At 36.9% G+C, this 27,665-nt stretch overlaps 3 protein-coding genes across 3 annotated transcripts in view; 1 reads left to right on the forward strand and 2 right to left on the reverse strand.

Moving 5' to 3' along the window:
- Positions 1–1,142: 1,142 nt before the first annotated feature.
- LOC145897395 (2-Hydroxyacid oxidase 1-like) lies at positions 1,143–4,440 on the reverse strand. The gene is made up of 9 exons (XM_082985663.1): positions 4,287–4,440; positions 4,001–4,152; positions 3,710–3,825; positions 3,393–3,532; positions 2,750–2,919; positions 2,587–2,678; positions 2,230–2,388; positions 2,095–2,164; positions 1,143–1,893 (listed from the first exon to the last, which is right to left on the reverse strand). Exons 1-9 carry the CDS (start codon positions 4,418–4,420, stop codon positions 1,817–1,819), a joined length of 1,110 nt encoding a protein of 369 aa, XP_082841789.1. The 5' UTR covers positions 4,421–4,440; the 3' UTR covers positions 1,143–1,816.
- Positions 4,441–7,588: 3,148 nt separating this feature from the next.
- LOC145897615 (2-Hydroxyacid oxidase 1-like) lies at positions 7,589–11,032 on the reverse strand. Its single transcript, XM_082985980.1, has 9 exons — positions 10,890–11,032; positions 10,427–10,578; positions 10,138–10,253; positions 9,593–9,732; positions 8,951–9,120; positions 8,779–8,870; positions 8,418–8,576; positions 8,283–8,352; positions 7,589–8,092 (listed from the first exon to the last, which is right to left on the reverse strand). Exons 1-9 carry the CDS (start codon positions 11,021–11,023, stop codon positions 8,016–8,018), a joined length of 1,110 nt encoding a protein of 369 aa, XP_082842106.1. The 5' UTR covers positions 11,024–11,032; the 3' UTR covers positions 7,589–8,015.
- A 1,044-nt stretch (positions 11,033–12,076) lies between these two features.
- LOC145899069 (E3 ubiquitin-protein ligase UBR4-like) overlaps positions 12,077–27,665 on the forward strand; it is a 47,802-nt gene continuing 32,213 nt past the window's right edge. Inside the window, exons 1-39 of the mRNA XM_082987781.1 lie at positions 12,077–12,225; positions 12,303–12,400; positions 12,795–12,941; positions 13,685–13,771; positions 13,857–13,973; positions 14,482–14,695; positions 15,085–15,248; positions 15,459–15,526; positions 15,906–16,048; positions 16,105–16,282; positions 16,621–16,711; positions 16,954–17,067; positions 17,132–17,264; positions 17,365–17,434; positions 17,597–17,768; positions 17,899–18,053; positions 18,264–18,353; positions 18,561–18,668; positions 18,750–18,875; positions 19,239–19,469; positions 19,548–19,631; positions 19,928–20,054; positions 20,111–20,201; positions 20,564–20,843; positions 21,139–21,299; positions 21,615–21,819; positions 22,213–22,335; positions 22,833–23,039; positions 23,359–23,477; positions 23,740–23,834; positions 24,035–24,151; positions 24,461–24,662; positions 25,002–25,251; positions 25,604–25,715; positions 25,885–26,056; positions 26,363–26,510; positions 26,933–27,091; positions 27,276–27,367; positions 27,438–27,631. Coding sequence (XP_082843907.1) covers positions 12,125–12,225; positions 12,303–12,400; positions 12,795–12,941; positions 13,685–13,771; positions 13,857–13,973; positions 14,482–14,695; positions 15,085–15,248; positions 15,459–15,526; positions 15,906–16,048; positions 16,105–16,282; positions 16,621–16,711; positions 16,954–17,067; positions 17,132–17,264; positions 17,365–17,434; positions 17,597–17,768; positions 17,899–18,053; positions 18,264–18,353; positions 18,561–18,668; positions 18,750–18,875; positions 19,239–19,469; positions 19,548–19,631; positions 19,928–20,054; positions 20,111–20,201; positions 20,564–20,843; positions 21,139–21,299; positions 21,615–21,819; positions 22,213–22,335; positions 22,833–23,039; positions 23,359–23,477; positions 23,740–23,834; positions 24,035–24,151; positions 24,461–24,662; positions 25,002–25,251; positions 25,604–25,715; positions 25,885–26,056; positions 26,363–26,510; positions 26,933–27,091; positions 27,276–27,367; positions 27,438–27,631 — 5,545 coding nt within the window. The 5' untranslated portion in view covers positions 12,077–12,124. The remainder of the gene's footprint in view (positions 12,226–12,302; positions 12,401–12,794; positions 12,942–13,684; positions 13,772–13,856; positions 13,974–14,481; positions 14,696–15,084; positions 15,249–15,458; positions 15,527–15,905; positions 16,049–16,104; positions 16,283–16,620; positions 16,712–16,953; positions 17,068–17,131; positions 17,265–17,364; positions 17,435–17,596; positions 17,769–17,898; positions 18,054–18,263; positions 18,354–18,560; positions 18,669–18,749; positions 18,876–19,238; positions 19,470–19,547; positions 19,632–19,927; positions 20,055–20,110; positions 20,202–20,563; positions 20,844–21,138; positions 21,300–21,614; positions 21,820–22,212; positions 22,336–22,832; positions 23,040–23,358; positions 23,478–23,739; positions 23,835–24,034; positions 24,152–24,460; positions 24,663–25,001; positions 25,252–25,603; positions 25,716–25,884; positions 26,057–26,362; positions 26,511–26,932; positions 27,092–27,275; positions 27,368–27,437; positions 27,632–27,665) is intronic.

The raw sequence follows: 27,665 nt of genomic DNA on the forward strand, positions 1-27,665 counted from the left end.
CCGTCCGCTAAAACTACAACAAAATCTATAGATGGATCTGTTGCGTATTTGCTCCTATTGAGTGGAGTAAAAAACTTCGACCTTAATAGCCTAGTTGATTTTTTAATATATGCAAAGAAAATCTGTAGTTTGCCGGAGTGGAGTCGGACTTTAATGCAATTCAACTCTTGGTAGATTGCATTAATCGTATCGACCATTTTTCGGTAATATGTCACTGAGGTGAGTGATCACCACAAGTGATGTTCCCAGTTCCAAATCATCCGGCCCGGTCGGATCCGGATAGTTACCTTTCAAATTCGGCGGATAATTTGGATCCGGCAGTTTGTTAACACCGATTCGTGTATTTTATCGGTATGGTAAAAATGTTTGATTGCCAAACAAAATGCTATGTTAAGGTCAGCTTATCTTGAGTGGAACAAAAACGTGGGCATTTATTAATATGTTACAACACGTCACGAAAAAACTCAATAACGAACAACAGATAAATCGTATAAGGCGGCGAGTATCACATACTGGGTCCCCAAAACGAGTAATTCGCGAAATGTTTGTCCGTTTTTATGACAAAAATGGTTTCCCAACTATCCGGTAAAATTAAGTGTATTATCCGGCCGGGTCCGGGTATTGAAAATTGGTCAAGCCAATAAGAGGGTCGAAGAAAAGAAACTAGAAGATCGAGTCGCGCCGTCGAACGTAATTGTGCGTTTTCTGAAAGGACATAAGTGTTGTTATTTTGTTTATCGTTTTTATGTCAAAAATTGTAAAGTTTCAAGTTGCTTGGCAGGAGTTAGATATACAAAGTGTTCGTAAAATGCGACAGGCGTAGTCAGCACTTTAATGACCCCGATGTAGTATTTGGTTACGCACAGAACTCCAGCTCCATTCAGTCCGGATTCCAAGATCTTACCTGTGTATTCAATAATGTAGTATCTACGCTTACCTTAAATTAAAAATACGTCAGGTTCGAAATGTTATATAATTCCTCAAGGGTGAACTTTGATAAAATTGCAATAACAATTTTTTGACGGGTTAACACATGTTTTCAACAGATACATTTCGCAGAGTAGGTAACAAACAAGCGGTTGTTAACTCACGTAAGAATCACGCAAAAATTCCCAAGCACGTTACGATGTTATCCACGATGAACTTTATTTAATGCGTAACAGAAGCAATGTAAACCAGTCATTTCTTAGGTTGACGAAATATTAAAAATGTCAAGAAAAAATTTGTTTTAGTCTAACTGAGACGACGTCTCCATTTGCAATATGTCACATATAAAACAATAATCTGCACTAGTACCTGGACGGATATTTGCCAGAAAGCATTGTATTACAGGAGAGGTATGCATACATCTTCCACATATTATAAGTTGAGTACTTCTACTTGCATACAAACATTTGATGATATTCAAAGAGTTAGTGCAACAAAATAGGGAAACAGTAAAGTGCAAAACATGATCTCAACCATTAGATACAAATTTAAAGATCAACGTTGTGGAACATAGTAGTAAACATAATAGTGATAATGCACAAAACTGTTCAAAATCAAATGTTTCACAGTCTTTTGTACTTTGTGCTGCTGTAATAACATTATTGTGTATTTATGGTGGTCATGGACAATACTGCGTAAGCATGGAACAAAATCAAGGTAAAACAAATAATAACACTTCTAAAGTTGGAGTCTTGACGGTCAATACTGAAGGTGAAAAAAAACTAATACAATTAGACTGTATGCTGAAAAGGGCTAATTTTTACATCACTGCCAAACACTAAATAAAATTCAAACAGATCTTTGTAGTCTCAAAGCATGCAATTTTGAATTACAGGTTGGATGGATAAAAAGACTGTGGGACAATTAGGTTCTTGCCCTCCTGCAGTTCTTTGATTGATCTACAACCTACAAGAATGAAAACACTTTTGTATTTTTAGTTTCAAAACAGGGATTTAGATAAAGCATTAGTGGCATTAAACTATGACACAAACCACATTCAAATTCACACAATTAGGTAATTTCACATATATTTGTTGTAATTTATTCAAGTATATACAGCACAACACCACAATGAAATTTTAAGTTAAAACTTAATAGAAGGCTTACCCATCAATTGCATTGCAATTTGAAACTCATCTCTGAGAATGGTTAAGATGCTTTTCACACCCTCTTCTCCCTGAATAATTTGGAATGATTAAACCAGACTTACAGGGCCAGATAGTTCACAAGCAGATATCATACTTTGTAAGCAAGACCCCAGAGGGCAGGCCTGCCTATGAACACTGCTTTTGCTCCAAGTCCGACAGCTTTTAAGACATCTGTGCCTGTCCGTACTCCACCATCCAAATACACTTCACACTTTCCATTCACTGCCTTCACCACCTCAGAAAGTGCATCAATCTGAAGAATTTACCACATATAGAACAAAAAATGGAACACAACACTGAAAAGATTAGTTGATCTGTAGTCAATTTCCATTATTAGCTAAAAATTTAACATTGTCCCAACTGTCAGTGATATATACAATCAAAGAGATAATAGATCAACCATGTAAATATTGTTATTGATTGTCAACATAAACCAACAAACATTACACACCGTAGCAGGGGAGCTATCTAGCTGACGAGCTCCATGATTAGACACCAATATTCCATCAACATTGTGTTCAACTGCCTTCAATGCCATCTCAGCTTTAAAAACAAAACTAGATTTGAAAAAGTGTTGCAAAAAATTGATGAAAAATATGTTTAATGCAACTTACCAGTTATTATTCCTTTTAAAACAATTGGGAGTGTTGTGATACTCTTCAACCAAGCAATATCTGACCACTGTAGGCTGGGGTCAATATTTTTAGTGGCAAATGAGGCGAGACCAGAATCAAATTCACTTTTTATCCCATCTGCGATACTTTCTTGTTTAAAGTTGGCCAGTCTAAAAATTATACCAGTTCAGAAGTGTTAAAATTATTGAAAAAGAATGGTAGGTATGCCATTTCTGTTTTCACAGAGTTAAATACTTCAATCAAAGTTTATGGAATATTACAGAAGTTTACCTTTTAGACACAGTTTTATCATTTACTAATAGACAAGTGACATTCTGCCACACACTTGCAAAACCAAATGCAAAGAATGATCGTTGTTTGTGTCTTAACAGTAATTTATACATACATTATTGTTGTGGATTCATGGCAGTTCTTACTATTGTATCACAAAAACTCATACCTTTTTAAGCAAACAGCAGAGTTACTGTTAGTGTCATATCAGATGAATATTGCTTTGGAAAATTAGAGTCAAAATAAAGCTTTTTTTATTCAAGATTCAGACTTACACCCATGTTGTACACAAAGAAGTTTTTAAACATGTATATAATTTCTCTGATTGGCTGTAACACAAAACAAACTTTACTTTAAATATGATGGAAGAAGAAAGTGATTTTGTCGATCCTTGTACCGTCGACCGAGAACTGGGGTGTCCACAGTGACAAAAAGACCTTTATAGCCACTCGTTTCTGCTCTTTTAACGATCTTCTCAGTTAATTGTCTATCCTGAAACAAATATTCACATTTGCTTTCCATCTTACAAATAGAACGACAAACAACAAACCGATGATGATTTGTTTTTAAATTTTTGTTTTCAAATTATATATTGTATTTCGTAAATTTTTATTAAATCGTTTGAATATTTACAATGAAAAATGCTTTTTTGAAAAATGTTTTTCCAACCTTGAAGATATAGAGCTGCATCCATCTGAGGGAGTCACCCATTGTTGCAGCAATATCCTCGATGCTTGTGGTTGCCAGTGTACTCAACATAAACCCAGAACCCAGCGATGCAGCAGCTACAACCAAAACCATGTGCAATTTTCACACACCAATCAAATGTTACATTTATCAAGATAAATTTTAAAAAATACCATTAATCTTTATTGGGTTTTATCTTTTATCATAATCAATCAATGGTAATTTTGTAAACATGGTTTTGAGCTAATAAAGTTGAGAGCTCAATGTCTGCACCTTTGGCTACAGATATTTCCCCATCCTGGTCAGCCAGTTTGTTCATTGCAGTTGAAGCTATAGCAACTGGAAAGTCGAGGTTTTGCCCTAGGACTGTCGTTGACAAGTCCACTGAAGAAACATCATTTAAAACATATGGACGAAGTCTATATCTGTAAGAGAATGGCAGTGCAACGACTTGAACAGAACTGATATCCATGTGCATCAAACATAGTATTACCAAAATGTTAAAAGAAATGGTATGTATATATATGCTGTGAGTTGTACAAACAATACACACATATACCTCTTGAATGCATCACAATTATCTTTCAATGTTTGTTCATCCATTGATCCACTGCTGTAATAATCCCAAGCATTTTTTGTCAGCTTCTGTTTTGCCCATGGCTCAAAATCCTTGACACAAACTGGCTCAACCATTGTTATTTATGTTTTCTACTTTTAACTAAAAGTGTAAACATAACATTACACAATACATGCTGCAGGTAATTTAGCTGGTTATACACATTAACACATACATAAAGCAAACATAAAATCTGCATTATTTGTCTAGAAAGAGGCATCAAACCAACTGCTTATACTGCATGTATTGATAACTCTCACGATACACCAAGCATCACTTCCTGTGTTCAACACGTATATAAAAGAGATGACTGTAAATGCTACAGGGGAAATCCTGCTTTGGGCATTAGTTGCAACAAATGTTGGAAAGGTAAAACAACTGCAATAACTTAGAACTATTTTTACTAGAACATACAAAGTCATTTATTGAAAAAAAAAATGTTTCAATCATTTAGTCATACCGCATAGTGTGCACAACGCGCTAAGTGTCGGGAAAAAAAACAGTACCGAGTATCAATTTGGGTTTCTTATGATATTTTCTGGTTTACTGAATTCAAAACGCTGGCCTATGAGATATACTTTGACGTCTAAACTTATGTCGGGAACAAGGAAACCGCAACAATGAACAATACACACACATGTTTTGATAAAGTGCCAGCAGAGCGTGTCCATGTGAGTAATCATGCGTTAACTACCGGTTTATTAAAATGGGGTAAATATAATAAAATGTTTGACCAAAACCATAATGTGTTTACAGAACACCATCCTTCACAAAAAAAAATAATAATAAATAAAATCTTATGCGCTCATGCAATTGTAGGGATTTTGGCTTGTCGTAAGTCCAATATTTATTGATATTTTGTTTAAACTTGGTCTTTTGAAACCGCTTTCTACTCTTTTACATTTACACCCGTCTTTCTGGCGCCTTCGCTAGTTATCTCGCTTGCGTTACGTCTTTCAACTGGCGCTACTTCTTACAAGTTTCCTTTGTCGCCTTACTATATAGCATTGGAATTCTGGTTAGTCAGATAGCGCATTAATAGTATTAAGGCAAGTAAACGAACGCTTCATTTTGGTGACCTGCGCTTGTGATTGAAACGCAAAATCCTTCTGATTTGAGCGTTGTTGTGTTTTTGGTGAACGCTTAGTTTTTCTTGTTGTAACGGAGTTTCTTTCCGTTTTGAGTTGCTGCGGAAGATGGCTTTTATGTGTAATATTCTTTCATTTGCAAAGCACAAAACTAAACTCACTTCCACGCCTAACGTTTTTGGAGGTGAAAGGTCGCAACAACAGAATAGCAATTTGGATGATATCATCAATGAGTTAAATCAAATCGGTTGTTTTGCTGATTCGGCATCAAGGAAACCTTTCGAACAGAGGAATGAATCGCAGAAAGGAATGTGGTTGAGTAAGATATAGTCATTCCAAAGTTTTGGCCCGATCGTTGCGCGATTTGGTTTGCTACTGTTGAAACGTTGTTTCAAGCGTATGGGATAGATAGCGAGTTCGAACGTTTTACCGCTATCATTCCGCGTTTGGGGGACGAACAGATTGCACGAGTCGGTCATTTGATTTTAAATAGAGATGATCGTTTTCCGTTCACAGCATTGAAACAGAGCTTACTTAAATTTTATGAGTCTCAGGAACAGGTTCGGTTGACGAAATTACTGAATTCCTCTTGTTCCGACAACAAGCGCCCCACAGAACTTTTAAGTGAGATGAAAATCTTGCTGTCGAACTATGGGGAATTAAGTGCGTCTTCCACAGCTTTGCTCAAAAAGTTACTGTTGGATCGACTACCGAAAGAAATACGGTTAATTCTCTCCGCCAGTATGCACTTAATGGTAAGATCCTGCATGATTTAAGGAGATGTGACTTATTTGCAACGAGACCACTAGTTGAATATTTAAATTCTAAAGGTACAAGATTGATCGGCCAACTCTATCGAGACGGATTCGTTTATCCTAACGTTATAAGTTCGTTGAAAACTATGTCCCTGGACGAATTCTTTCATTTAAAGTTGACGATTCGTTTTTAGTTTTCGACAATTACACATTGACCCACGTTGATTGTAAGGTCCAGGAAATCATTCCGACTTTGGTTCCGATTGAATTTCACCAGCAAGCCATGGATTTCCAATCCTAAAGGACGAGTTTCCAAAATCAAACAATGGATTTGGAGATTTGAACAGCATGTTGATGACGTTGACGGCAGCCAAACTAACACAGGATCGATTGTCACAATACATCCAATCCAACAGCGAACCGACAACAGACCATCGGTTTTGTTCGGACAGGACCTGCAGGCAGTATGTTGTCTCAATGGGATTTTCTGGACAAGTTTGATGTTGGGTTCGCGATGATGCAATTCCTTCAAAATCTTCCGACAAACCAACTGCGAATCCTTCATTTCTTGTGCTGCCCTCTGTGATCTCGAACACAACGCCTTCTGATGCTGGAGTCGGATCAAATCAAGCGCGATACCTTTGTTTTGTAATGTTAAACTACTATTTTTTCCTTGTTTTAGTCACAAAATGTGTTTCTTAACTTTACTACTTTTCCCTTCCAGGTAATTTTAAGGTATAGGTTTGTTAAAAGCATGTCGCCAAAACGGTAGTTTTTTTTACTGCGTGTTATATTTCCTCACATAATTTTATGCCAGGTAAGTCTACATGCCTTAACCAAGCGGACCAAAGTGCCGCGATGATACGTTTTAGAAAGCCTTCCGAACGCGAGAAGCACGACACTAGAGGCCTGTCGTTACACAGTGATTGCGGCAAGGCCACCTCCTCACTGCCTGCACTTTTTACATTTTTTTGCCTCATAGGGATCCTTGCTCCATTTTTGGTTAGGGATTGACCAGTTGGCACAGCCAAGGTCAACGGGATGTAGACGGCAAAAGTTGTGCTGTTGATAGATTCCATGTATGGTTTTTAATGATTTGACAAGCTTGTTTACCGACATGCGTAAAGCTAACCTAGCCTAAAATTATCACCTTTCCGTTATTGTAATCCTAATGCACAGTTTACTCTTTCGTGTAATTTTGCCTTCTCCAGTTACACTTTAACCGTTTCAAAGCAGTTTTACGACGATTGACTACGCCTATTCACACAAGTTTTCCCCGAAACCAAGGCGCAAAATCGACGCATCCACGTCCAAGCAACAAAGATGAAGTCCGTGGCCAGAAAGCATTGTATTACAGGAGAGGTATGCATACATCTTCCACATATTATAAGTTCACTACTTCTACTTGCATAGAATCATTTGATGATATTCAAAGAGTTAGTGCAACAAAATAGGGAAACAGTAAAGTACAAAACATGATCTCAACCATTAGATACAAATTTAAAGACCACATTGTGGAACATAGTAGCAAACATAATAGTGATAATACACAAAACTGTTCAAAATCAAATGTTTCGCAGTCATTTGTACTTTTTGCTGCTGTAATAACATTATTGTGTATTTATGATGGTCATGGACAATAGTGCATAGGCATTGAACAAAATTAAGGTAAAACAAACAATAACACTTTTAAAGTTGGTGTCTTCATAGTCAATACTGATGGGAAAACAAAACTAATACAATAAACTGTATGCTGAAAAAGACTATTTTTTACATCATTGTCAAACATTACAAACGGATCTTTGTAGTCTCAAAGCATTGAATTTTGATTACAAGTTGAATGGATAAAAAGACTGTGGCACAATTAGGTTCTTGCCCTCCTGTAGTTGTTTGATTGATCTACAACCTACAAGAATGAACACACCTTGGCGTTTGTAGTTACAAAACAGGGATTGGGATAAAAACATTAGTGGCATTAAACTATGGCACAAGCCACATTCAAATTCACACAAATAGAATTTGTTGTAATTAATTCAAGTAGATACAGCACAACACCACAATGAAATTTTAAGTTAAAACTTAAATAGAAAGCTTACCCATCAATTGCATTGCAATTTGAAACTCATCTCTGAGAATGGTTAAGATGCTTTTCACACCCTCTTCTCCCTGAATAATTTGGAATGATTAAACCAGACTTACAGGGCCAGATAGTTCACAAGCAGATATCATACTTTGTAAGCAAGACCCCAGAGTGCAGGCCTGCCTATGAACACTGCTTTTGCTCCAAGTCCGACAGCTTTTAAGACATCTGTGCCTGTTCGTACTCCACTATCCAAATACACTTCACACTTTCCATTCACTGCCTTCACCACCTCAGAAAGTGCATCAATCTGAAGAATTTACCAAATATAGAACAAAAAATGGAACACAACACTGAAAAGATTAGTTGATCTGTAGTCAATTTCCATGAAATTTAGCAAAAAATTCAACACTGTCCCAATCGACAGTGTTACATAACAGTCAAAGAGTTAATAGATCAACCATGTAAATATTGTTATTGATTGTCAACGTAAACCAACAAACATTACACACCGTAGCAGGGGAGCTATCTAGCTGACGAGCTCCATGATTAGACACCAATATTCCATCAACATTGTGTTCAACTGCCTTCAATGCCATCTCAGCTTTAAAAACAAAACTAGATTTGAAAAAGTTAAAAAACTTTTGTAAAATATTGATGAAAAATATGTTTATTGCAACTTACCAGTTATTATTCCTTTTAGAACAATTGGGAGTGTTGTGATACTCTTCAACCAAGCAATATCTGACCACTGTAGGCTGGGGTCACAATATTTGATGGCAAATGAGGCGAGACCAGAATCAAATTCACTTTTTATCCCATCTGCGATACTTTCTTGTTTAAAGTTGGCCAGTCTAAAAATTATACCAGTTTAGAAGTGTTAAAATTATTTAAAAGAATGGTAGGTATGCCATTTCTGTTTTCACAGAGTTAAATATTTCAATCAAAGTTTATGGAATATTACAGAAGTTTACCTTTTAAACACAGTTTTATCATTTACTCATATACAAGTGATATTCTCGCAAACACTTGCAGAACCAAGTACAAAGAATGATCGTTGTTTGTGTATGAACAGTATTTTAGACATACATTATTGTTGTGGATCCATGGCAGTTCTTACTATTGTATCACAAAAACTTATATATACCTTTTCAAAGAAACAGCAGTGGTACTGTTTATGTTATATCAGATTGCTTTGGAAAATTGGAGTTAAATATAATTTTTTTTCCCTATGTTGCACACAAAGAAGTTATTAAACATGTATATAAACGGCAAATATAAAGTGAGATTTTCTCTGATTAGCTGTAACACAAAAACAAACTTTACTTTAAATATGATGGAAGAAGAAAGTGATTTTGTTGATCCTTGTACCGACGACCGAGAACTGGGTTGTCAACAGTGACAAAGAGTCCTTTATAGCCACTCGCTTCTGCTCTTTTAACGATCTTCTCTGTCAATTTTCTATCCTGAAAACAAATATCCACATTTTTTTCCATCTTACAAATAGTTTGACGAACAACAAACCGGTGATGATTTTTTTTAAACAAATTATATATTGTATTTCGTGAATTTTTATTATTTTTTTTGAATATTTATAATGAAAAATGCTTTTACATACTTTTCAAAAAAATGTTGCGATCCTTTTCCCTTAAAATCAAAATGTTGCAGAAATTTGCTTTTAAACTCAGATTAACTTGTTGCATAATAAATAAAAACAAACAAGAAGACTTTTAATCTTTCATGAAGTTTTGTAGTAGAACAGGTTTTGATTTAAAAAAGTATTTGTTAAAAATAGTAATTTAAAACATTGTATTGACTTTAATAATATCCAAGCCTTAGCACCTAGATCATTATTTCAATGGTTTTCCAACCTTGAGGATATAGAGCTGCATCCATCTGAGGGAGTCACCCATTGTTGCAGCAACATCCTCAAGGCTTGTGGTTGCCAGTGTACTTAACATAAACCCAGAACCCAGCGATGCAGCAGCTACAACCAAAACCATGTGCAATTTTCATACACCAATCAAATGTTGCATTTATCAATTTAAATTAAAAAAAAAACACCATTAATCTTTATTGGGGCATTTTATCATATTTGATCAATGGTAATTTTGTAAACATGGTTTTGTGCCAATAAAGTTGAGAGCTCAATGTCTGCACCTTTGGCTACAGATATTTCCCCATCCTGGTCAGCCAGTTTGTTCATTGCAGTTGAAGCTATAGCAACTGGAAAGTCAAGGTTTTGTCCTAGGACTGTCGTTGACAAGTCCACTAAAGAAACATCATTTAAAACATATGGACGGAGTCTGTATCTGAAAGAGAATGGCAGTGCAAAGACTTAAACAGAACTGATATACTTAGTAATTAAGGCTCTTTCGGCAAAAAGAAAAACTTGTTTGGACGACGTTAGGTCGTTATTCAACTGACCTTCATCAGGCCTTAAATTACTAAGTAATATGCCTGGCAGCATCAACAACAGAACTGATATACATGTGCAACGATTTTAAGTAAAAATCACACAACAGTAAAGCAACAAAAATCGCTTTTTTTAAAATGTTGAATAATAAGTGGTATATATATATATATATATGCTGCGAGCTGTACAAAGAATAAACATATATACCTCTTGAATGCATCACAATTATCCTTCAATGTTTGTTCATCCATTGATCCACTGCTGTAATAATCCCAGGCATTTTTTGTCAGTTTCTGTTTTGCCCATGGCTCAAAATCCTTGACACAAACTGGCTCAACCATTGCTATTTCTGTTTTCTACTTTTAATCAAAAGTGTAAACATAACATTACACAATACATACTGCAGGTAATTAAGCTGGTTATACACAAACATAAAGCAAACATAAACTCAGCATTATTTGTCTACAAAGAGGCATCAAACCAACTGCTTATACTGGATGTATTGATAACTCTCAAATGCTACAGTGGAAATCCTGCTTTAAACATGCAAAGTCATTAATTGAAAATAAAAAATGTTTCAATCATTTAGTCAAACCGCATAGTGTGCACAACGCGCTAAGTGTCAGAAAAAAAAACAGTACCGAGTATGAATTTGGGTTTCTTATGATATTTTTTGGTTTGCTAAATTCAAAACGCTGGTTTATGAGATTTTCTTTGACGTAACTTATGTCGGGAACAAGGAAACCGCAACAATGAACAATACCACACACATGTTTTGATAAAGTGCAAACAGAGCGTGTCCATGTGAGTAATCATGCGTTAACTACCGGTTTATTAAAATACTACCGGTTTATTAAAAAAAAAACTACCGGTTTATTAAAAAACCATCATGTGTTTACCGAACACCATTCTTTACAAAAAATGTATTATTTCAATATTAAATGAAATCTGATGCGCTCAAGTAGTGCTTTTAAATAAAGCAAAAACATATGTAATGACAATGTTTACACTTGTGATGAAATGAAAGGTATTTTAAGTTAAACGGATATACCAAACTCTAATAAACAAAAAAGTAGTCGTCTAAAACAAGAACATTTCAAAGCGATATACCTGGATAGTTTCGGTTATGCTCTGATAGCTTTGAATTTGTCACTTCATGGTTCATGGTGTTGATTCGTGATCGTTCCTCAAAAGTTAATTTCAAGAATAAAAGCGCTTTAGGATTTTTAACGGAGACAAAGTAATTAATTTCGGGCCTTTGAACGTCCACTAAGAGAGTGATGGTGACTTTTGGGAGTTAGACAGTTGCTATTGTGCCTAATCTAGCAATAGTTGTGATAGAATATAATTACTACGTATTTAAAGGCACGAGTTTCAAATTTATTTCCAGGACTTTCAAAGAAATTTGATGTTGTGTGAAATGTGAGCACAAAACAGTTATTATGATAGACTGGAAGAAAGCAATTAAGCCTCTTCTGAGTGGCAATGGAGCATCGCTGGAAAGTGCTGATGCTGTAAATGTTGCAAATGCTTTAGTTTGCAAGTAAGATTATATGAAATTCTTCTAAATTATATGTATCCCAGATGTTCTACATAACAAACCTTTCGTTCCCACTTTAGCAAGGAAAAAATTCTCAATCACGACAAAATTCACGACAACTTTTATTCGTTGTTTGTTGTATTAGCCGGACATGCCCTTCCTACAAGTTTTGGAAATGGTAGGTGTTTGTTTGCTTCGTAATGAACTGAAAGTCAATTTTTATTTTGTGCCCTTCTTGAATTTAATTAAATGTCTCAGTATTAAGTCAAAGGGACTGCCAAGCCATTAGAGGTATCAATGTTGCCTTTGACTCTTTTACTGTAGATTGTTGAATGTTCTAGTTCAGTATATTTTAAACACTGTGTTCATCTTTGCTTCAAAATTTGTTCAACATTGCTGCTTTGTTTATTGTTAATTACTCAGTGTTTATCTTCAGGCTACTTATTAATTGAACACTTAAGATTAACGAATTCATTTGGAATGTCTGCCTAACTAATTTTTGCCCTTCACTGTTTTACTTTAGATTAATGATTAGTTTAGTTCAACTTATGCAAGTTGTACTTTTTTTGCAGTTCATGCTGATGACTTGCATCAGTTTACTTCAGCCTGTCAAGTTATTTCGGAATATTGTATCAGTCGCCTGACAAACTATGATTTGCAAACTCATATGACTGCTGTGACGCAGAACCATCTGGTTCTTGTTATCAAGTCTCTATGTGGTAGGAAAAGTTCAGCTTTCGTATTCTCTAGTTTTGTAGAAGGTAAAGGAGGTCCTGCTCACAAAAGTTACCTTCACATTAAAGTTAATGATTCAGTTAATCCAATAAAACTTGGAAATTATTTTGCAATTATCTGGATCAAGCAATATGTGATTAACCACAGTATCCTTCACAAGGCATTGGGTTAAAGGGGGATTTGCGATCACCATCTGTATTATGCGAGGCATGGCATGAACATAAATATATATAATTGTAAATCGTAGCAAGGAAACTTACAACACGTTGTATATACGCATAGGTGTTGATTTAGGGGTGACTGGGGTGACATGTCACCCCTCACAAACAAACAGGGGTGACAACGTGTGTATTGATTTCAGTTAAATTAAAAAGTATTGTCGGAAAAACCACACACATTATACTATCCGCTAAGCAAGTTTCAAACAACTTGTATTATTATCGTCACAATCAGGACAAACACAAGTGTCTCGTGGATTGTTACGCAACAAATTGACACGAAACGGAATTTACGTCGTTTACCGATGTTTAGGGTGATACAACTGACGAAATGTTTTTTGTGTGTTTCTAAAACCTGGAAAAATCACCCTTAATATTTCACAAAACGTTAAAAAATCGACGCCTATGTATGTATAGCTGTGATCCGCAAATGTGATATATTTTTGGCTACTACATGTATTATGTGTTAAACTTTCATGATAAATTGGACTGCTTTTTTTCTTTACCAGGTGACCATGTGTTCCAAAGGTCTGATGTCATCACCTTTATTGCTCTTATAAAATCTGCCATCACTCCAATGCTGGTGAAAAATTTTGGTAAGTGAGTTCTGAATAATGAAATAACTATTTATTTGGTTCAAGCTTGGTTTATATAAGTACATATATACATGTATTTGTGCAGATTCGAAAACTTCAACTAGTTCCGCAACAAAAGAAACTAAACCTGAAATGACACCAACTGCTGATCCAATAGACCTGTTTTCTGTTTTCTCTATTCCAGTCAATGACATAGATCCTGGTAATAAAAATTTGCATGAGTCACTCTGCTTTTTCATTTATTATCTCTGAGATATAGTACACCACTTGTGATTGTGTAACTGTAGGCACATACTCCATAGGTTAGCTATCCCTGTCAAAGGTTTCAAGATTTTAGTTTGTTGCGACACTTAAATCTTCTACACTTATTCCATCACTTTACATTATTAAATTTTTTAGTAATTTTTGTTTGAATGTGCTTTTGTTGAATGACTATTACTGCAGCAAAAAACTGCATTTCCTGTTTATTGTCACATATCACAAATGAAAACAATTGCTGTGACCTTATAATGTATTGTATAATAATAATTAACTATAGCTGGTAGAAAACGGTGAATCTAAAATTTATTCATTCTCAAATGAAAAGAAATTCATGGAAGTATCATTATGGCGATTTATTCTTTGCTATCTCACAGAGCATGTCGTATCTTTTCAAGCCTAGTTTCACAATTTTAGCGGTTTATTTTATGATATGATCATTATGTTTGCAGGCAAAGACATTTCACTGACGATAAAACAGCGTAACCGGGAAATTGCACAATCTCTTGCGATGGATCATAGTGTAGTAAAAACATTTCTAGAGCTGCCCTATCTCAAACGATATGTTACCAAGCACCAAACCATGATGGGAGCTTGGAAACAGGGCAAGTTCGATGTGGTTAACTGTGCTACTACTGAGAAAGATGCCCTGGTTGTTGCCAAAGAGTAAGTGAATATTAAGATTGTTTTTGCTACAAGTTTTCAGTGGCTCATGTTTTAGTATGATTTTTTGCTTATTTAATGAATATGATTTAGGACTTACCTTGTGCATTTTACTGTGAAATTGCGTGCGTTTTTAGTTTTTAAAACCAGTACAGAAAATAATTTTTACAATGTTCACAACATGTAGTTGAATAGTTGTTGATATGAACATACAGAAATGGTTTTTGTGGTGAGTAATACAAATACACAAAGTTTTATGTGTATCTCATGCCGAATCATTTCTACCTTAGATACTAGAAATGCAGCAAAACAATTGAAGATACTACAGTTACTTCATTCTATTGGAAGTTTATGTATTTTTTTGTTGATCCTAATGGTTGTTTCTCCTTTAGCATATTTCAGTTGCAAAAGAACTTGCGACTGTTGAAGGACGCCACTGACCCATTTATCACTGAACCATTTGACCAAAACGAACTCATTGTGAACCTTGATCTTGTCCTGGGCAGTCTGTGTGCTGCTGTCAATGTTGCAGTTGCAGTTAATGTATTGCAAAGAGGTGTGTATGGGAAATGGTGGCTTTGGGTAGTTTTTTTGTATATTCCAGCAAATTTTTGTCTTTGGCAGTCTGTAAAGCCACAATAAATTCGTTCTATTGTATATTTTAATTGATTTTAGGGTTACATGTTAACATTTTGTGTATAGTTCTGTCTGTAAACCACAACCTTGAATAAACGATAAGATATAGTAACATGTGTGTTAATTATAGTTATCCCAGAACCATCCGAAATCAACCAGGAATCTAAGCTGGATGCTCTGCACATTGTCATGGATGCGGTATGTGGTGTAGATACTTGCTGAACAGATCCAGATGTTTCAAGACCATTCATGCAATCCAATGCCCCTTTTAATTCATCTAAGTTTTTATAATACTGCCACGCATTGTCACTAGTTTACAACAATACACACCAAAATTCAGGCTATAGAACTTGTGAAATACAGAAATAATAGTTGAGCAAATAAGGGTATTATATCATAGTTTGATTGCAAAATGTAAACAAAAGGGGATTGGCAGTTATTTTGTTTGTATAACTTGTTTCGGTGTTTTATATAAAAATGAATGCAGTGGCGAACACAGTTAAAAACATTGTTTCACAAAAATATTATTAATATAAATTGTTTCAACTGCATAAACTCAGCAATTTGTATATTTCAGTTGGACGTGTGCAAGGCAATGTCCTCTTCCCTGGAAAAGTCAAGTCACTTCGGCAGAAATGTTTTCAAAAACTTTCACTTTCATGCTCTGATCCATTTACTTCATGGATTAAATTCAATGACTTCCGTGGGCTTTTTGCCAAGGTCTGTGCCAACGACATCAACTTCAGCTTATTAAATTATTCCTTGTTAATTTGCAGTAAAATATTTCTCGGAATCGGGACCCTGGCTTCGGACATGCTTAAGGACTTGCTGGTTGATTGCAACCTAAATGCATGGAGATATGCAAGCTCTGAGAACAATGTGGATATGGCTGCACTTGCTGATATAATGAACACCACTACACCCATGCAGCAGTTTCAATTCATAGCAAGCAAAGTGTGTAATGCTGTGAAACTGGTTATAAATGTTTTGGTATCAATATACAAATCTTTAGATGTAGAAGTAATGCCATGCTTTTGCATAGCAAGGCAGGATCGCCCCACTGCGCAGGCCCTTTATATTTGCCGATCACAGCTATAATATTCTGATCATAAGGTTCACAGGTTTTGCAGCCAAGCTGGATCAGCCACTTTTCCCGACAAGTCGGAGCAAGATCTTTAGATATATAAATATTAAATATAACTATTGACCAATGCCATTCCAGTATGCGAGAAATTTGTTGAGTAACCTTCTGCAATGGTTGCTGCTTTTTCAAAGACAAATTGTTGTTTCAGTTCCCTATTTTACAACTGATGGTGGACGTGTCAGTGCTGTGTTTTAATGCAGTTCATGGGCAAAAAACAACATTGCCCCAAGAAACCAGAGGTAATGCAAGCTTTTCCAGTTTGTTAATTTCTGTTGGTAGTTTAAGTTAAAATTTATATTGATTATCTGCTTGGTGGGCAAATTAAATTTCCAATTTTCAGTGTAAATTGGCTCACACATGACATGGCCTTCGACTGAAAATGCAGTTAATGTAATGGGGTGAAGAGTTCATCCTGAAACTCTTTTGAAAGCTGCAAAGAGGATTACCTTTGTGATGTTTCAATGTAAGACTTTTATTCTAGGTTCTGAACAATCTCTAACTGTCGAGAAATCCAATTCCGAAGAAGCCTTCAGTTACTATGACGACGATGATGATGACATGGAGGATGCAACTGAAGACTCACCGTCGGACGAAGGTTGTAACATAATCACAATTCTTCACTCATGGCTAGACTCAATCTCAATGTCTATCATTGCCAGAAAATGATGAACCGATGCTAGGGTCGTGGGCGAGGAAGATGTTCTCAGATGAGTCACCCCGTGAGACCAAGTCCGAAACTGCTTTGGTTCCAAACTCTGAGTTACCATCGCTTGAAACGAACCAACCGCCAAGGTAGGTTCTTACTTGTTTTGATACTGTGTGAGCACGGTGACTAATGTAAAATTACAGTAAATTTATCTGTAAAAACCATAACAAAATCTTTATTATTCAGAAGTAAGGCACATTCTTCATTGGCATCTCAAGAGTCAAAGGCTGCATTGCCAGAATCCATGCAAGACCAGGCAAGAAACTCACATTGTTCTTGTGCATTGTTTGCACAATGTATGTGGCAAAGATTACAGACAAACCCCCCAAAATGCTACAAAAATAACTATATACTTCAGATTATTTCATGAACATCTTAAGTGTATAGGCTTGAGTTTAACATTATTTTTGGATTTTAGTTTCTGCAACTGATGTGCTGCATTCTCAAAACAGTGGATGACAACTTGGTTGCGTCGCAAGTATCGTGGCTGAAACCATACTTCTGTGATAATCTCACTGACAAAATGATTGGAAACATGGCCGACATGATGAATGAAATAGATGGGGATGGAATTATTACTTCCACAGAGGGTAATAAATGAAACATGCTGCAGATTGTTCTTTCTGTATTTTTTTTTGTTAAAACTACACGTCAAAATATATATATGTTACTTCAGAAAATGTTATAGACTAATTTTACTGTATCCTTTTTTATGGACAGGAATTTCGATCATGGGGTTTGTGCACAAAATGCTTTCTGTGAATCTTTTTGACCCTGAAAGAAGAAACACGGTGGCAAAACTTCTGTTGTCCAGACAGACCGGAAAAGAAAACCAACTGTTTCTTGGCCCACTTGCTGCATCTGTTTTTGCTCAGGTTCTTACAATTTCTCCTAAGCTAAAGGTTTCTGGGATATATACCCCAATACAACTACAGTTTGTATATACCAGAAATACTAAAGTCTGTCACTCTTTGAGTATTTTTGGATACCTGACAAGTAGGGACAGGTCTGTTAGTCCTAATTTCTGCACAAGCTAATTTCTTCAGTGTTTCATGACATTTTTGTAAGTTTTTGTTTTTTTGTAGCATCTGATACAACAACAAGAAATAGTAAAGGGTTCTGGGGACAGCACTGAAGTAATTTCTTTCATCAACTCACTGGTTGACCATTATCAAGTAAGTGTTACACTATTATAGATAAATCGTTTATCATATTATCAAGATATGCATCTTCCAATTGCTAAAAACGTTGTTTTAAAACCATATGATGTGAAATTACACCAGCAAATAAGTTATTTTTTAACCCTTTGTCAAATTTTATTGGAGTTTGTATTTATGGAAGATAAGTTCGTAACTTGTAGTGTATAAGTGTTTTTTTACAAGAAATGTGATGGCAAGGAAGTGCAGGATGTTGGTGTTGAAATGTTTCAACTTGCCGTATTTCTTTTCCACACGATGACTGAAAAGGGTCGGGAAGCCTTTGTACTCAAGGTATGTTCCAGTTTCTTGACACACAACAGCATGTTTTTTCCCTAAGTTCAGCAGTACATCACAAACTGGCAATTTTTTAAGGTTGCATCTGCAATCTCAAGCTTGGAGCCTTTGGATTGTGGGATGCTCTCGGTCACTAGACTGCTGCTGTTATTTGACTGCTTGCTTCACTCATATTCAAACCCATCAACCCAACTGTTACACCAGGTAATATGAATCAATATTGAAGTCAGCGGGTATGGTTTTATAATTTTAAGTTCAGTTTTCAGCGGGTTATACATGTTTTTGTCAGTGCAATGGAAATTGCCTCAAACAATTCAGAATAATTAGAATCTGGTCAAATTTAGTTTTGGCTTGTCCACATACTGAAATCAAGTTTTTTATAAATACAAATTACATAATATGGGACAATGGTGGACGGTTGTTCTATTAAAAATTATTACATTTTAAACTGTTACCCGCAGTGGAGGGTGAAGTTAATTGCGATTCAAGATGCGTCAACAATTTTAACCCAAAATAACGGACGTAAAGGGACACAAAATTGTTAACACTACTTCGGTACCTCTTCAGGTTAGATGGAATTTCCAAGCAGTGTGCGGTTTACTTTCAACCGAACCCAAGCCGAAAGATCGTCTCATGACCACCCGGGAACGTTTCGACAGCAGCAAGTTGATGTTCCTTTTTACGCAAATCGTCAAACCCAAAGAAAATGCCAAGCCCATGGAAAAGGAATCCAAGGACATCGCTTCGTTGATTTTTCCAATTCGTCTTGCCAAAACACATAAGAACGACTCGCCCGAGGTTGGATTTTGATTTGTTGTGTTTTCTTACTGTTATATTGCAGATGACGTCAAGTGGCTATTTATTGTATGTTTTAAGAAATTGATGCAGCCGGCTTTGTACGAACTGCTGCAGGAACCCGGTGACACGTTTGATGAAGAAAGAGGCAGCATAGATGAAAAGGTACGTGTTAGACTGCCACTCACATTTTGACTGATGAAAAATTCACTGGTTTCATAGAATACAGTTTTGATATGTGAATTCTCGCATGTCACATGTTTTGGTAAATTTCGTGAGTTGCTATGATTTATTTGTGATATTATTATTATTTTAGAATAAATCGCACTAGTATATCGATATAGGCGAAATGCGGTTCCAGAATTATGTAGATTATCCGCGTTTTTATGTCCAGAAAACCAGAAAAAAAACTTGACTGGAATTGAGTTTTTTGAGGCACCGACACGATTTGTTTGTTTTAGGCTTTGTACGTTGTTCTCAAAGACACTGCGCTTTACAATAAGTTGTACACGGCCTGTGTGCGCAGTCTCGAAGCGGGAGCCAAGATAAAGGTATCTGCAAACGATATGGAATCAAAACAACCTGAAGGTGATTATTCTTTCAAACTCGACCCTCCATGCAATAATTTACATTTTGTTTTACAGCCGTTCATTGGAACGCAGTAAACCAGTATACCTTTCTAATTGTGTGGAGACTCCTCAAGGCACTCCCGCCTTCACAGGCTTTTGAACAAATGTAAGATATATTGTTTGAGTAAGAATTGGACTTCGTCATTACTCTTTGCGGGATACATTATATTAAATTTTTGGAAACGTTGATACCATTTTTTAAGTTTTGGTAATAGTGTTACTTTGTTACAAAACAAAACGAATTCTTGTTTAAACACAAGTTACATGTAAACACTTGTGTGGAAATGACTTGGCATCAAATGCTAATGAAATATTCCCCAATTATTGCAAACAAAAAAAATAAAAAATTTTAGCATTGTAAAGGGTTTAATTTATTCTATTTTTAGCTGAACAAAAACCTAATTTATAACTTTAAAACTAACTAAATTCATGACCCAAAACGACGTATTTACCACGTGGAAATTATAGATGCGAAAACGGCGACGCACAAACTGCCTCGGAATTCCTCCTGGCGTTCCACCACATTACCTCGAAACTCGACAAAGACGCTTCCACCGATTCAAAGACCGAAAAACCCGAAGTCACACCGAAGAAAGTTGTCATGGACGAACAACTGAAGCAGTTGGTGAAACTGTGCGAAAACCTGACGTTGCTCTTAACCAATGCCGGATCGTCGCCTGCCAGCGAAGAAAACACGGGAGATGAAAATGCGATGGTGGATTTGGGGGATTACCCGACCACGTTTCAGGTTTGATATTTTGTGGAGGTTTTTTTGGGAAAAATAATGCAAACGACGATCAAAATTATCAATAACAAAACGCCGGTTAGTGATCCTATGTTGATGGGAAAGACATCAGTGCAATTTAATTTGTGTGGTTTATGGCCTTACTTCAGGTTGGTCTACTTCACATGTATACGTGTTTATGTTATAATAACTGTATACGTTCTGGCTTCTGGCAGTTTTTTTGATACAAAGCTATGTTCTTGCTGCTGTTGTAGTGGTGGTGGCGTGAATCGATGAAACAAATCGTGTTGTTTTGCAGCTAATGGTGATGCGGTGTGTGCTGAACCAAATGCAAATTCAATTGTGGTCCAAGTTTATCAAATCGATCGACGGTGATGACCCCTACGACGCCATGCCCCTGATTGGGGAACTACTCACTGTTATACTGGGTTTAGTGACGAAGCACGCGTCTTTATGCAGGTATAAAGTCCTTATTTTTGTAATAACACCTACATGTCCAGTGTAAAGGATATGTCTGTGAAACAACGCAGTTGCCAGACAAGAACAACGTACACTACATTTCCCTTAAAAAGTTAATTTCATGTTCCTCCTGTAAGTTACAACTAAAACATTGATCCAATCCTTTGTGTACAATGATTTACAAAAATTTGATAACATTTTGCCCCAAACCGCATATTTCAGCGTGGTATATAACAGAGCGTAATAAGCTGTATACGTCACAAGAATTTCTTTCAATATTTGTGAAACATCTTCCGACCCTCATTCTTTCATCAGATCGCACATCTTGCGTCTGTCGCTGCTGGAGGACACGACCACGTACAGCACGTCCAACAAGAACGCCCTGCTCGCGGTGATGCAATGTGTGGATGTCGATTTGAAACGTGTGACTTCGGGTGCGGCCAATATACCATTGCCGCTGGGTGTCGCCCAAGTGCTTGCAAGTTGGAGCACCCTTCGACAGGAGCTCATCGTTTACACAGTAAGTCCACGTTACGATTTGCTACTTGTTGATCTCAGAAAAAGTTTGGAAGTTCCACGCGTGTTTCAAGTTTTCAGTGAGCAACATGCATGCCCACTGTTTATATTTGTTAAATTTGTGGCTTTACCGTTGTGTGCAAATTTCCGTTTAGTCATTCTCGTTTTATTTTTGCTTTCCTTTTAAATTGAATTCAACATCGGAAAAACTTGCTGTTTTTGTGGAAATTAATTCTCCACTTGTAACATTCATTTTTTTTCATTTTATTCGTTCCCAATCTTGGACAATCTTGACAATTCCTCAACAGGAAACGTAACAATGCCATCTCAAATAGAATTTAACAGAAAATTTTCAAAAGTTTTTGTAAGATTGTTTACCCTGTGGTACGATTCGCAGAATACAGGAAAGGACACCTTGAACAACTGCCTTCATTCCCACTTCAAGGCATTGTATTCCAGCTCTGGCAACACCATGAACAAAATTGCAACAATCAGTCTACTGTTGCTACAGGATCCATTGGTAATATATCCAGCAACTCTTATTTGTTGATCTAATTAATATAAGATTTCTATTCAAAGTGTGTTGAAGAAAATTCAGCGTACACAAAACTGATTGATTGATGTGTAAAGAAAGAAACAAAAACGTTTTTACCAATTCAAGACCATTTTTATTGATAAAAATACAGTAGAAACACATAGACGTAGATGACTTTGGACAGAAATATGTCCTGACAATTAAATAATACCTCGAACCGTTTGCAAAAAAAATGCAATGCAATATAGATGCTTAAAACGCCTTTTGTGAAAAAGACAGATCTGTCACTTTGTCTGTCCAGCAGAGCGTATAGCCATAAGAAGTAGCAAGCTACACTGTACGAAAGTTTGCAATTCCAAACAATTTGTGAAAAAAAAGAATAGCTGATGAAAAAAATTATCAGAGCATTTAACCATATCCTCTTTGGCTCAAACTATATTTTTTGCACCTAATATGCCTTGCACTTGTTGTTGTACACGTAGTACTTGCTGTGTGATGACTTGGTGGTGTGGGTTCGGGATAGTTCATCACCCAAATATTCCCATGTTTGCGACACTCTTGTACCTCTCCTTGCTGACGTCACATGTACGGATGGACACCAACAGATTAAACAAGCACTGGAGAAAATCTCAGGCGGTCCAAGCGGCTCGGATGAAAGCTCCGATACGCTGAATTTCTATTCACTGAAGGTATAAGTTTTGTATGTCGTCCACAGGCTGTTGCGGGTAAAGGGCTAAATATATCGATAAAGGGTTTGTGCGTATTGAACTTCGTAAATATTTTAATTAGGCACTGTCTGAAAGTGGGCGAAAGGGAAAAAATACCGTTGAGAGACATCTATTGTAACAACGACAATACTGTATGTGCAAAACTTGCAAAAGTTAAAAAATATCACACACAAAATATTGTAAAGAAACTTGTGCAGCTCTCTGAATAATATGGTTTCTTTGTTTCTGTAGAAAATTGTCCCGAACAATGGTATTTTTATGTTTTGTTATTGTGATATAGGGGACATACAACATTTTGACCAATTACATCAACCCAGAGAGTGGAATTATCAACAAAACTGTCGCCATTAAATATCTCAATTATTTGGCATCAGCCATGGATGATCATAGCATGCAGAGGTATGTTCAATGGGTCATGGCATATCCTTTAGGCCGGACCCCAACACACGCTTTGGACCGGCGAAATCTTTGTTTGTTACATATAAGCAGGCGTTCCCTAGAGTTAATGTAGCACACGATGATTTCGCCGCAGATATATGGATGCAATAATTGTTGTTGGAAAACATAAAAAAATGTAAAAAAAATGCTAAATGTATAATAAGGAGTTCTAAGGATGTAACTCTTCGGCTTTTAAAAAACTCTTTTCCGTTTTCTTGTTCAGAGCTATGAAGAAGTTTTTTGTCCCCGAAGATTTTGAGGGTTCTAAACCAGCAGATGCGAAATCAACCAAACAGTCACCTGATGTTTCATTCAAAGGTATGCGACCTAAGTTCTTACATGACAACCTCACGTATAATTAGTAAATATAGAAAATGAGTAATTTCATGGTTTCTTGTCGCTTAGTAAAGCAAGAATTACACAAAAAAATATTTAAAATTACACAGAATTACGTTTTTATTATTTCCTCCCGAGCATTTTTGAAGTTGCAGGTTTAGTGGTTCTATGTACTTACACAGGTAAAGCGGCGAACGGCAAAGGAAGTATTGTGGAGTTGATGTTAACAAACCGAATGCTCCCTTCTCCTGATTATTCCAACCAACTGCTCCAGTTCCTGGCAAAACTTTGCAAACTCGGTAAATTCGCGGATACGACAGTGATACACACTCTTCCCGTTTTGTAATGTTCAGGCCATTTAAAAATATCGTAGCTGACAAAAAACATGTTATTTAAGTGACTCTTTGTCCTGGCCTAGAATATCATCTATAGTAAGCCATCCTAAGTCTTGCGAATGTTTAAAGTTGTAAGTGTGAGTTATTCCGAGAATAGATTCCATTAAAAAGTATCTAAAATATATCGATCGTTTGGACTATTAAGAAAAGGATGGTTTCCCAAATACTGCCACCAAATATTACTGCAATTTAAAGACATCTCCCTTAATTTAGCCAACGGCGAAAATCCGCACGCACAAGCTTGCCTCGGTCCGGTTTGTGTTCAACTGGGTGACTTCAGCCTCTCGCCCCCTGAGATGAGGGAATGGGTGTCAAGCTTCGATTTAAACGCGGTCTCATCGGATGGAGTGAGTCTGCGCGACGATATTTCAAGCGCTCTACTTCTTCTCTCCCAATTTATCCTCAGCGAAAACTGGTATGCGCTGTATTAATTTATGCAAAATTTTCTTTTATTGGTTGGGATTTAAAAAAAGTTTTTGTTTTTGTTGATGCGCTGTTAAGAGAGCAGACATCAGATAATGTTGCATGTACATTGGTTAATTAATCAATCAAAAAGTGCTGTATAATCCTGTACAAACAATTTTCGGTGGCTATTACAGTGTGCATCTCATTATGACCTAAAGACTGTTCATTTGTAAACTTAAACTCTTCACAAATGCAAGATTCTTAGCAGTGTTTCTAACCAGAACTTTTTGAAATGAACCCATGAAATGAACTGTTACGGTCCAAACCAATATATATTCACTTAACGCAGCCCGGTCGACCAAAAACTTGCCTTGCTTCTCCTCGACGCCATCTTGCCGGCAGACACCAGCCCTGAAGTGGCCACGGTTAGCTTGCAAGCGATGTCGCCCAAATTCGTTTCCATCCTAGCAACCCTTGCTGAAGCCGAAAAAGGTTTTGGACACGCCAAATTGCTCCGTTACGCCATCTGGTGGTTGGACGCGTGTGCCGAAATGCTGAAGAATGAAGATAACTCGAACCTGATGCATTCGCAGAAGGAGGTGAGAAATGTTTGCGGTTTTTACCATTGCCAAAAGTATACAAATATTTTACTACTATTGCTTACTTCTGACAGCATAATGTGTTATAAATTGACACATCAACAGATTTTATAGGTGCTAAATTGTATGCGCACTATCTTATCCAAGCGGCGGTGCTGTTTATCAGCGAAGGTCAGATAATGGCAAATTTTGCCATCGTGTTGATTATCTTTTTGTCGTGGCGTAAAATGTGGTCGTAAATCCGTACTTGGGCCAACTCACCATAAAATACAAAACGCATTGCCATTGTTGTGGACAAACAATTCCTACCTTTTGCATTTCATAACAAACAATAATGCCATCTGACGCACAGAACGATGTGACAAGAGCGGTGGCGACTTGCAGCACTTTCCTCATATACGTGGGTAACTTGTTATCTGCCCTGAAAACGAAACTGGCTGATGCTAGCGAACCAACTGAAGAAGGTAAGCGAATAGTTGCCACACCAAAATAGTTGTGTTCTTAACTAGTCCTTATTTTTATCTATAATTAGCTTAATTAATTTATATTGAGAAGATATAGCGAACAGTATATGGACTGGAGAAATTGAAAAGCTCCATTTAAACTTTATTGATGAGGAATATTTGATGGCAGGTGATTCTGACGCGGAAGAGCTCCTGGATGCGAGCTATGAGCAGGACGGGGATTTTGAGGAGCCGGACATGGATGCTGGGAACGAGGACGAATCGTCCCAGGATGAGGAGGGACTTTGGAACAAACTTTGCACTTACACCATCACACAGAAGAAATTTATGAACCAGCATTGGTATGATGGGTTACCTGCTCATATAAAACATATTTTTTTATTATTGGTCAGAGGCACTAGCAGGATAGGTTTATGTGCAATGATCAGTCGTTGTCATAATTGTTACGAAAATGCGAATTGTGAGATTAAAAGTGCATTTTTAAATTTTGAAAAATACTTATAATGGCGTAATCCTAAAGTCGCGCCATTATCTGTTTTTGTCAACATCACGGATTAAAATTTGGAAAAAAATTGTATTTCATTTTGTGCTAATATTCGCCAAGCGTTTGTGTCTTACAGTATGGCATTTCGTTTGTTACGTCACAGGTATCATTGTCACACGTGTGAGATGGTGGACGGGGTCGGGGTGTGTACTATATGCGCCAAAGTATGCCACAAAGGTCACGATCTTTCATACGCCAAGTTTGGATCCTTTTTCTGCGACTGTGGTGCCAAAGAAAACAAATCTTGCAAGGTGAGCAAAGCTTTCTCAAAGCTGAACTTTTTTAAGGTCTGTTTAGCTTAATTTATACTCCCGTGTGTTCTGTTATTGTACCGACGCAATTTTGGCGTGGCAAATTACTATCAGGCGTTTTGGCGATATCTGCTATCTTATCATATGTAGTTCAGTCTGTGGGCCTGGTTAGCTTTCAAACCTTACCGGGTGCTCGAATTTTTATATATCTCTCTGACTTGTCGGGAAAAGGTTCTTGAATCTAGCTTGGCTGCAATCGCCTGTGAACCTGCTGATTAAAACCAAAATATACTTTCATTAGCAACAACTTATATAGTATCTGTCCAGATTGTCCAACTATAATCTCTCTCCAACTTCCGCTTAAGGCTATTTCAGCTAAAGTGCGCAAAGAACATCGGCATTTAACTCATTTTATTGTGTAGGCGTTGGTAAAGAGAGTTCCAGGCAGTGATCGCCTCGCATCCGGTGTGTCCGCATTCTCCGACACTTCACGTCCAGCTTCCTCCTCAACATCCGCATCAAACGTGGTCCCCACCTCCACTTCCTCATCCGCTACGTCACAGAAGAATACGGATTCCAAGGTAGGAAAAGTTCCCGTGGTTTCCTTAAATTACTAATTCATGGCAGTGTGAAGTTTTAACTGTAAATAATCTACGCAATAAATTGACAAACCCGTTTTGATATTGCATCACTATTTTGCTTGCGTGCAACTAATGCGCATGTAAATATGCACAGAGTACAGAGTACATATACGACTTATTGTAGGCCGCCACAGTCAGTGAACAAGCCGCATCAACGGCAGCCGCCGTGGCCCAAAAACTCCAGAACCTCGGTGCCACCCAGAAGCCTTCAACAAGGTATACTTCAACCTTCCAAAATACGTCCTAACATTATGTATGCGGTATATATTCTCTTCCGTGTGTTTAGAACTCCGAGATACGTCACGGGAAAGTCCCTTTGCGTGGACACCTCCAAGGATGAATTGCTTAAAATTTTGAATGAATCTGGAAGTGACGGGAATGAAGAGTTGCCTCCTGTGAATGGAGTGGTCGCCACTCTGCTGAAAGTTCTCGGTGTTATGCAGAGTGTTGTTCACACAGACCACTATAAGCTCAACTCGGGTATGTAGAAAGATGTTTTCAGGGTCACTTCGTT

This window comes from Ascidia mentula, chromosome 4 (genome assembly GCF_947561715.1).
Source record: "Ascidia mentula chromosome 4, kaAscMent1.1, whole genome shotgun sequence".
NCBI lineage: Eukaryota > Metazoa > Chordata > Ascidiacea > Phlebobranchia > Ascidiidae > Ascidia > Ascidia mentula.

What these genes read in the sequence shown, in the direction of transcription:
- LOC145897395 (XM_082985663.1), bottom strand. Translation starts at nt 4,420, where the DNA reads ATGGTTGAGCCAGTTTGTGTCAAGGATTTTGAGCCATGGGCAAAACAG. An exon ending in AATTGTGATGCATTCAAGAG is followed by an intron (nt 4,153 to 4,286) that starts GTATATGTGTGT and finishes ATTCTCTTACAG; the next exon opens with ATATAGACTTCGTCCATATG. An exon ending in GGAAATATCTGTAGCCAAAG is followed by an intron (nt 3,826 to 4,000) that starts GTGCAGACATTG and finishes TTTTGGTTGTAG; the next exon opens with CTGCTGCATCGCTGGGTTCT.
- LOC145897615 (XM_082985980.1), bottom strand. Translation starts at nt 11,023, where the DNA reads ATGGTTGAGCCAGTTTGTGTCAAGGATTTTGAGCCATGGGCAAAACAG. An exon ending in TAGATAGCTCCCCTGCTACG is followed by an intron (nt 8,577 to 8,778) that starts GTGTGTAATGTT and finishes TAAATTCTTCAG; the next exon opens with ATTGATGCACTTTCTGAGGT. An exon ending in TCTGGGGTCTTGCTTACAAA is followed by an intron (nt 8,353 to 8,417) that starts GTATGATATCTG and finishes CAAATTATTCAG; the next exon opens with GGAGAAGAGGGTGTGAAAAG.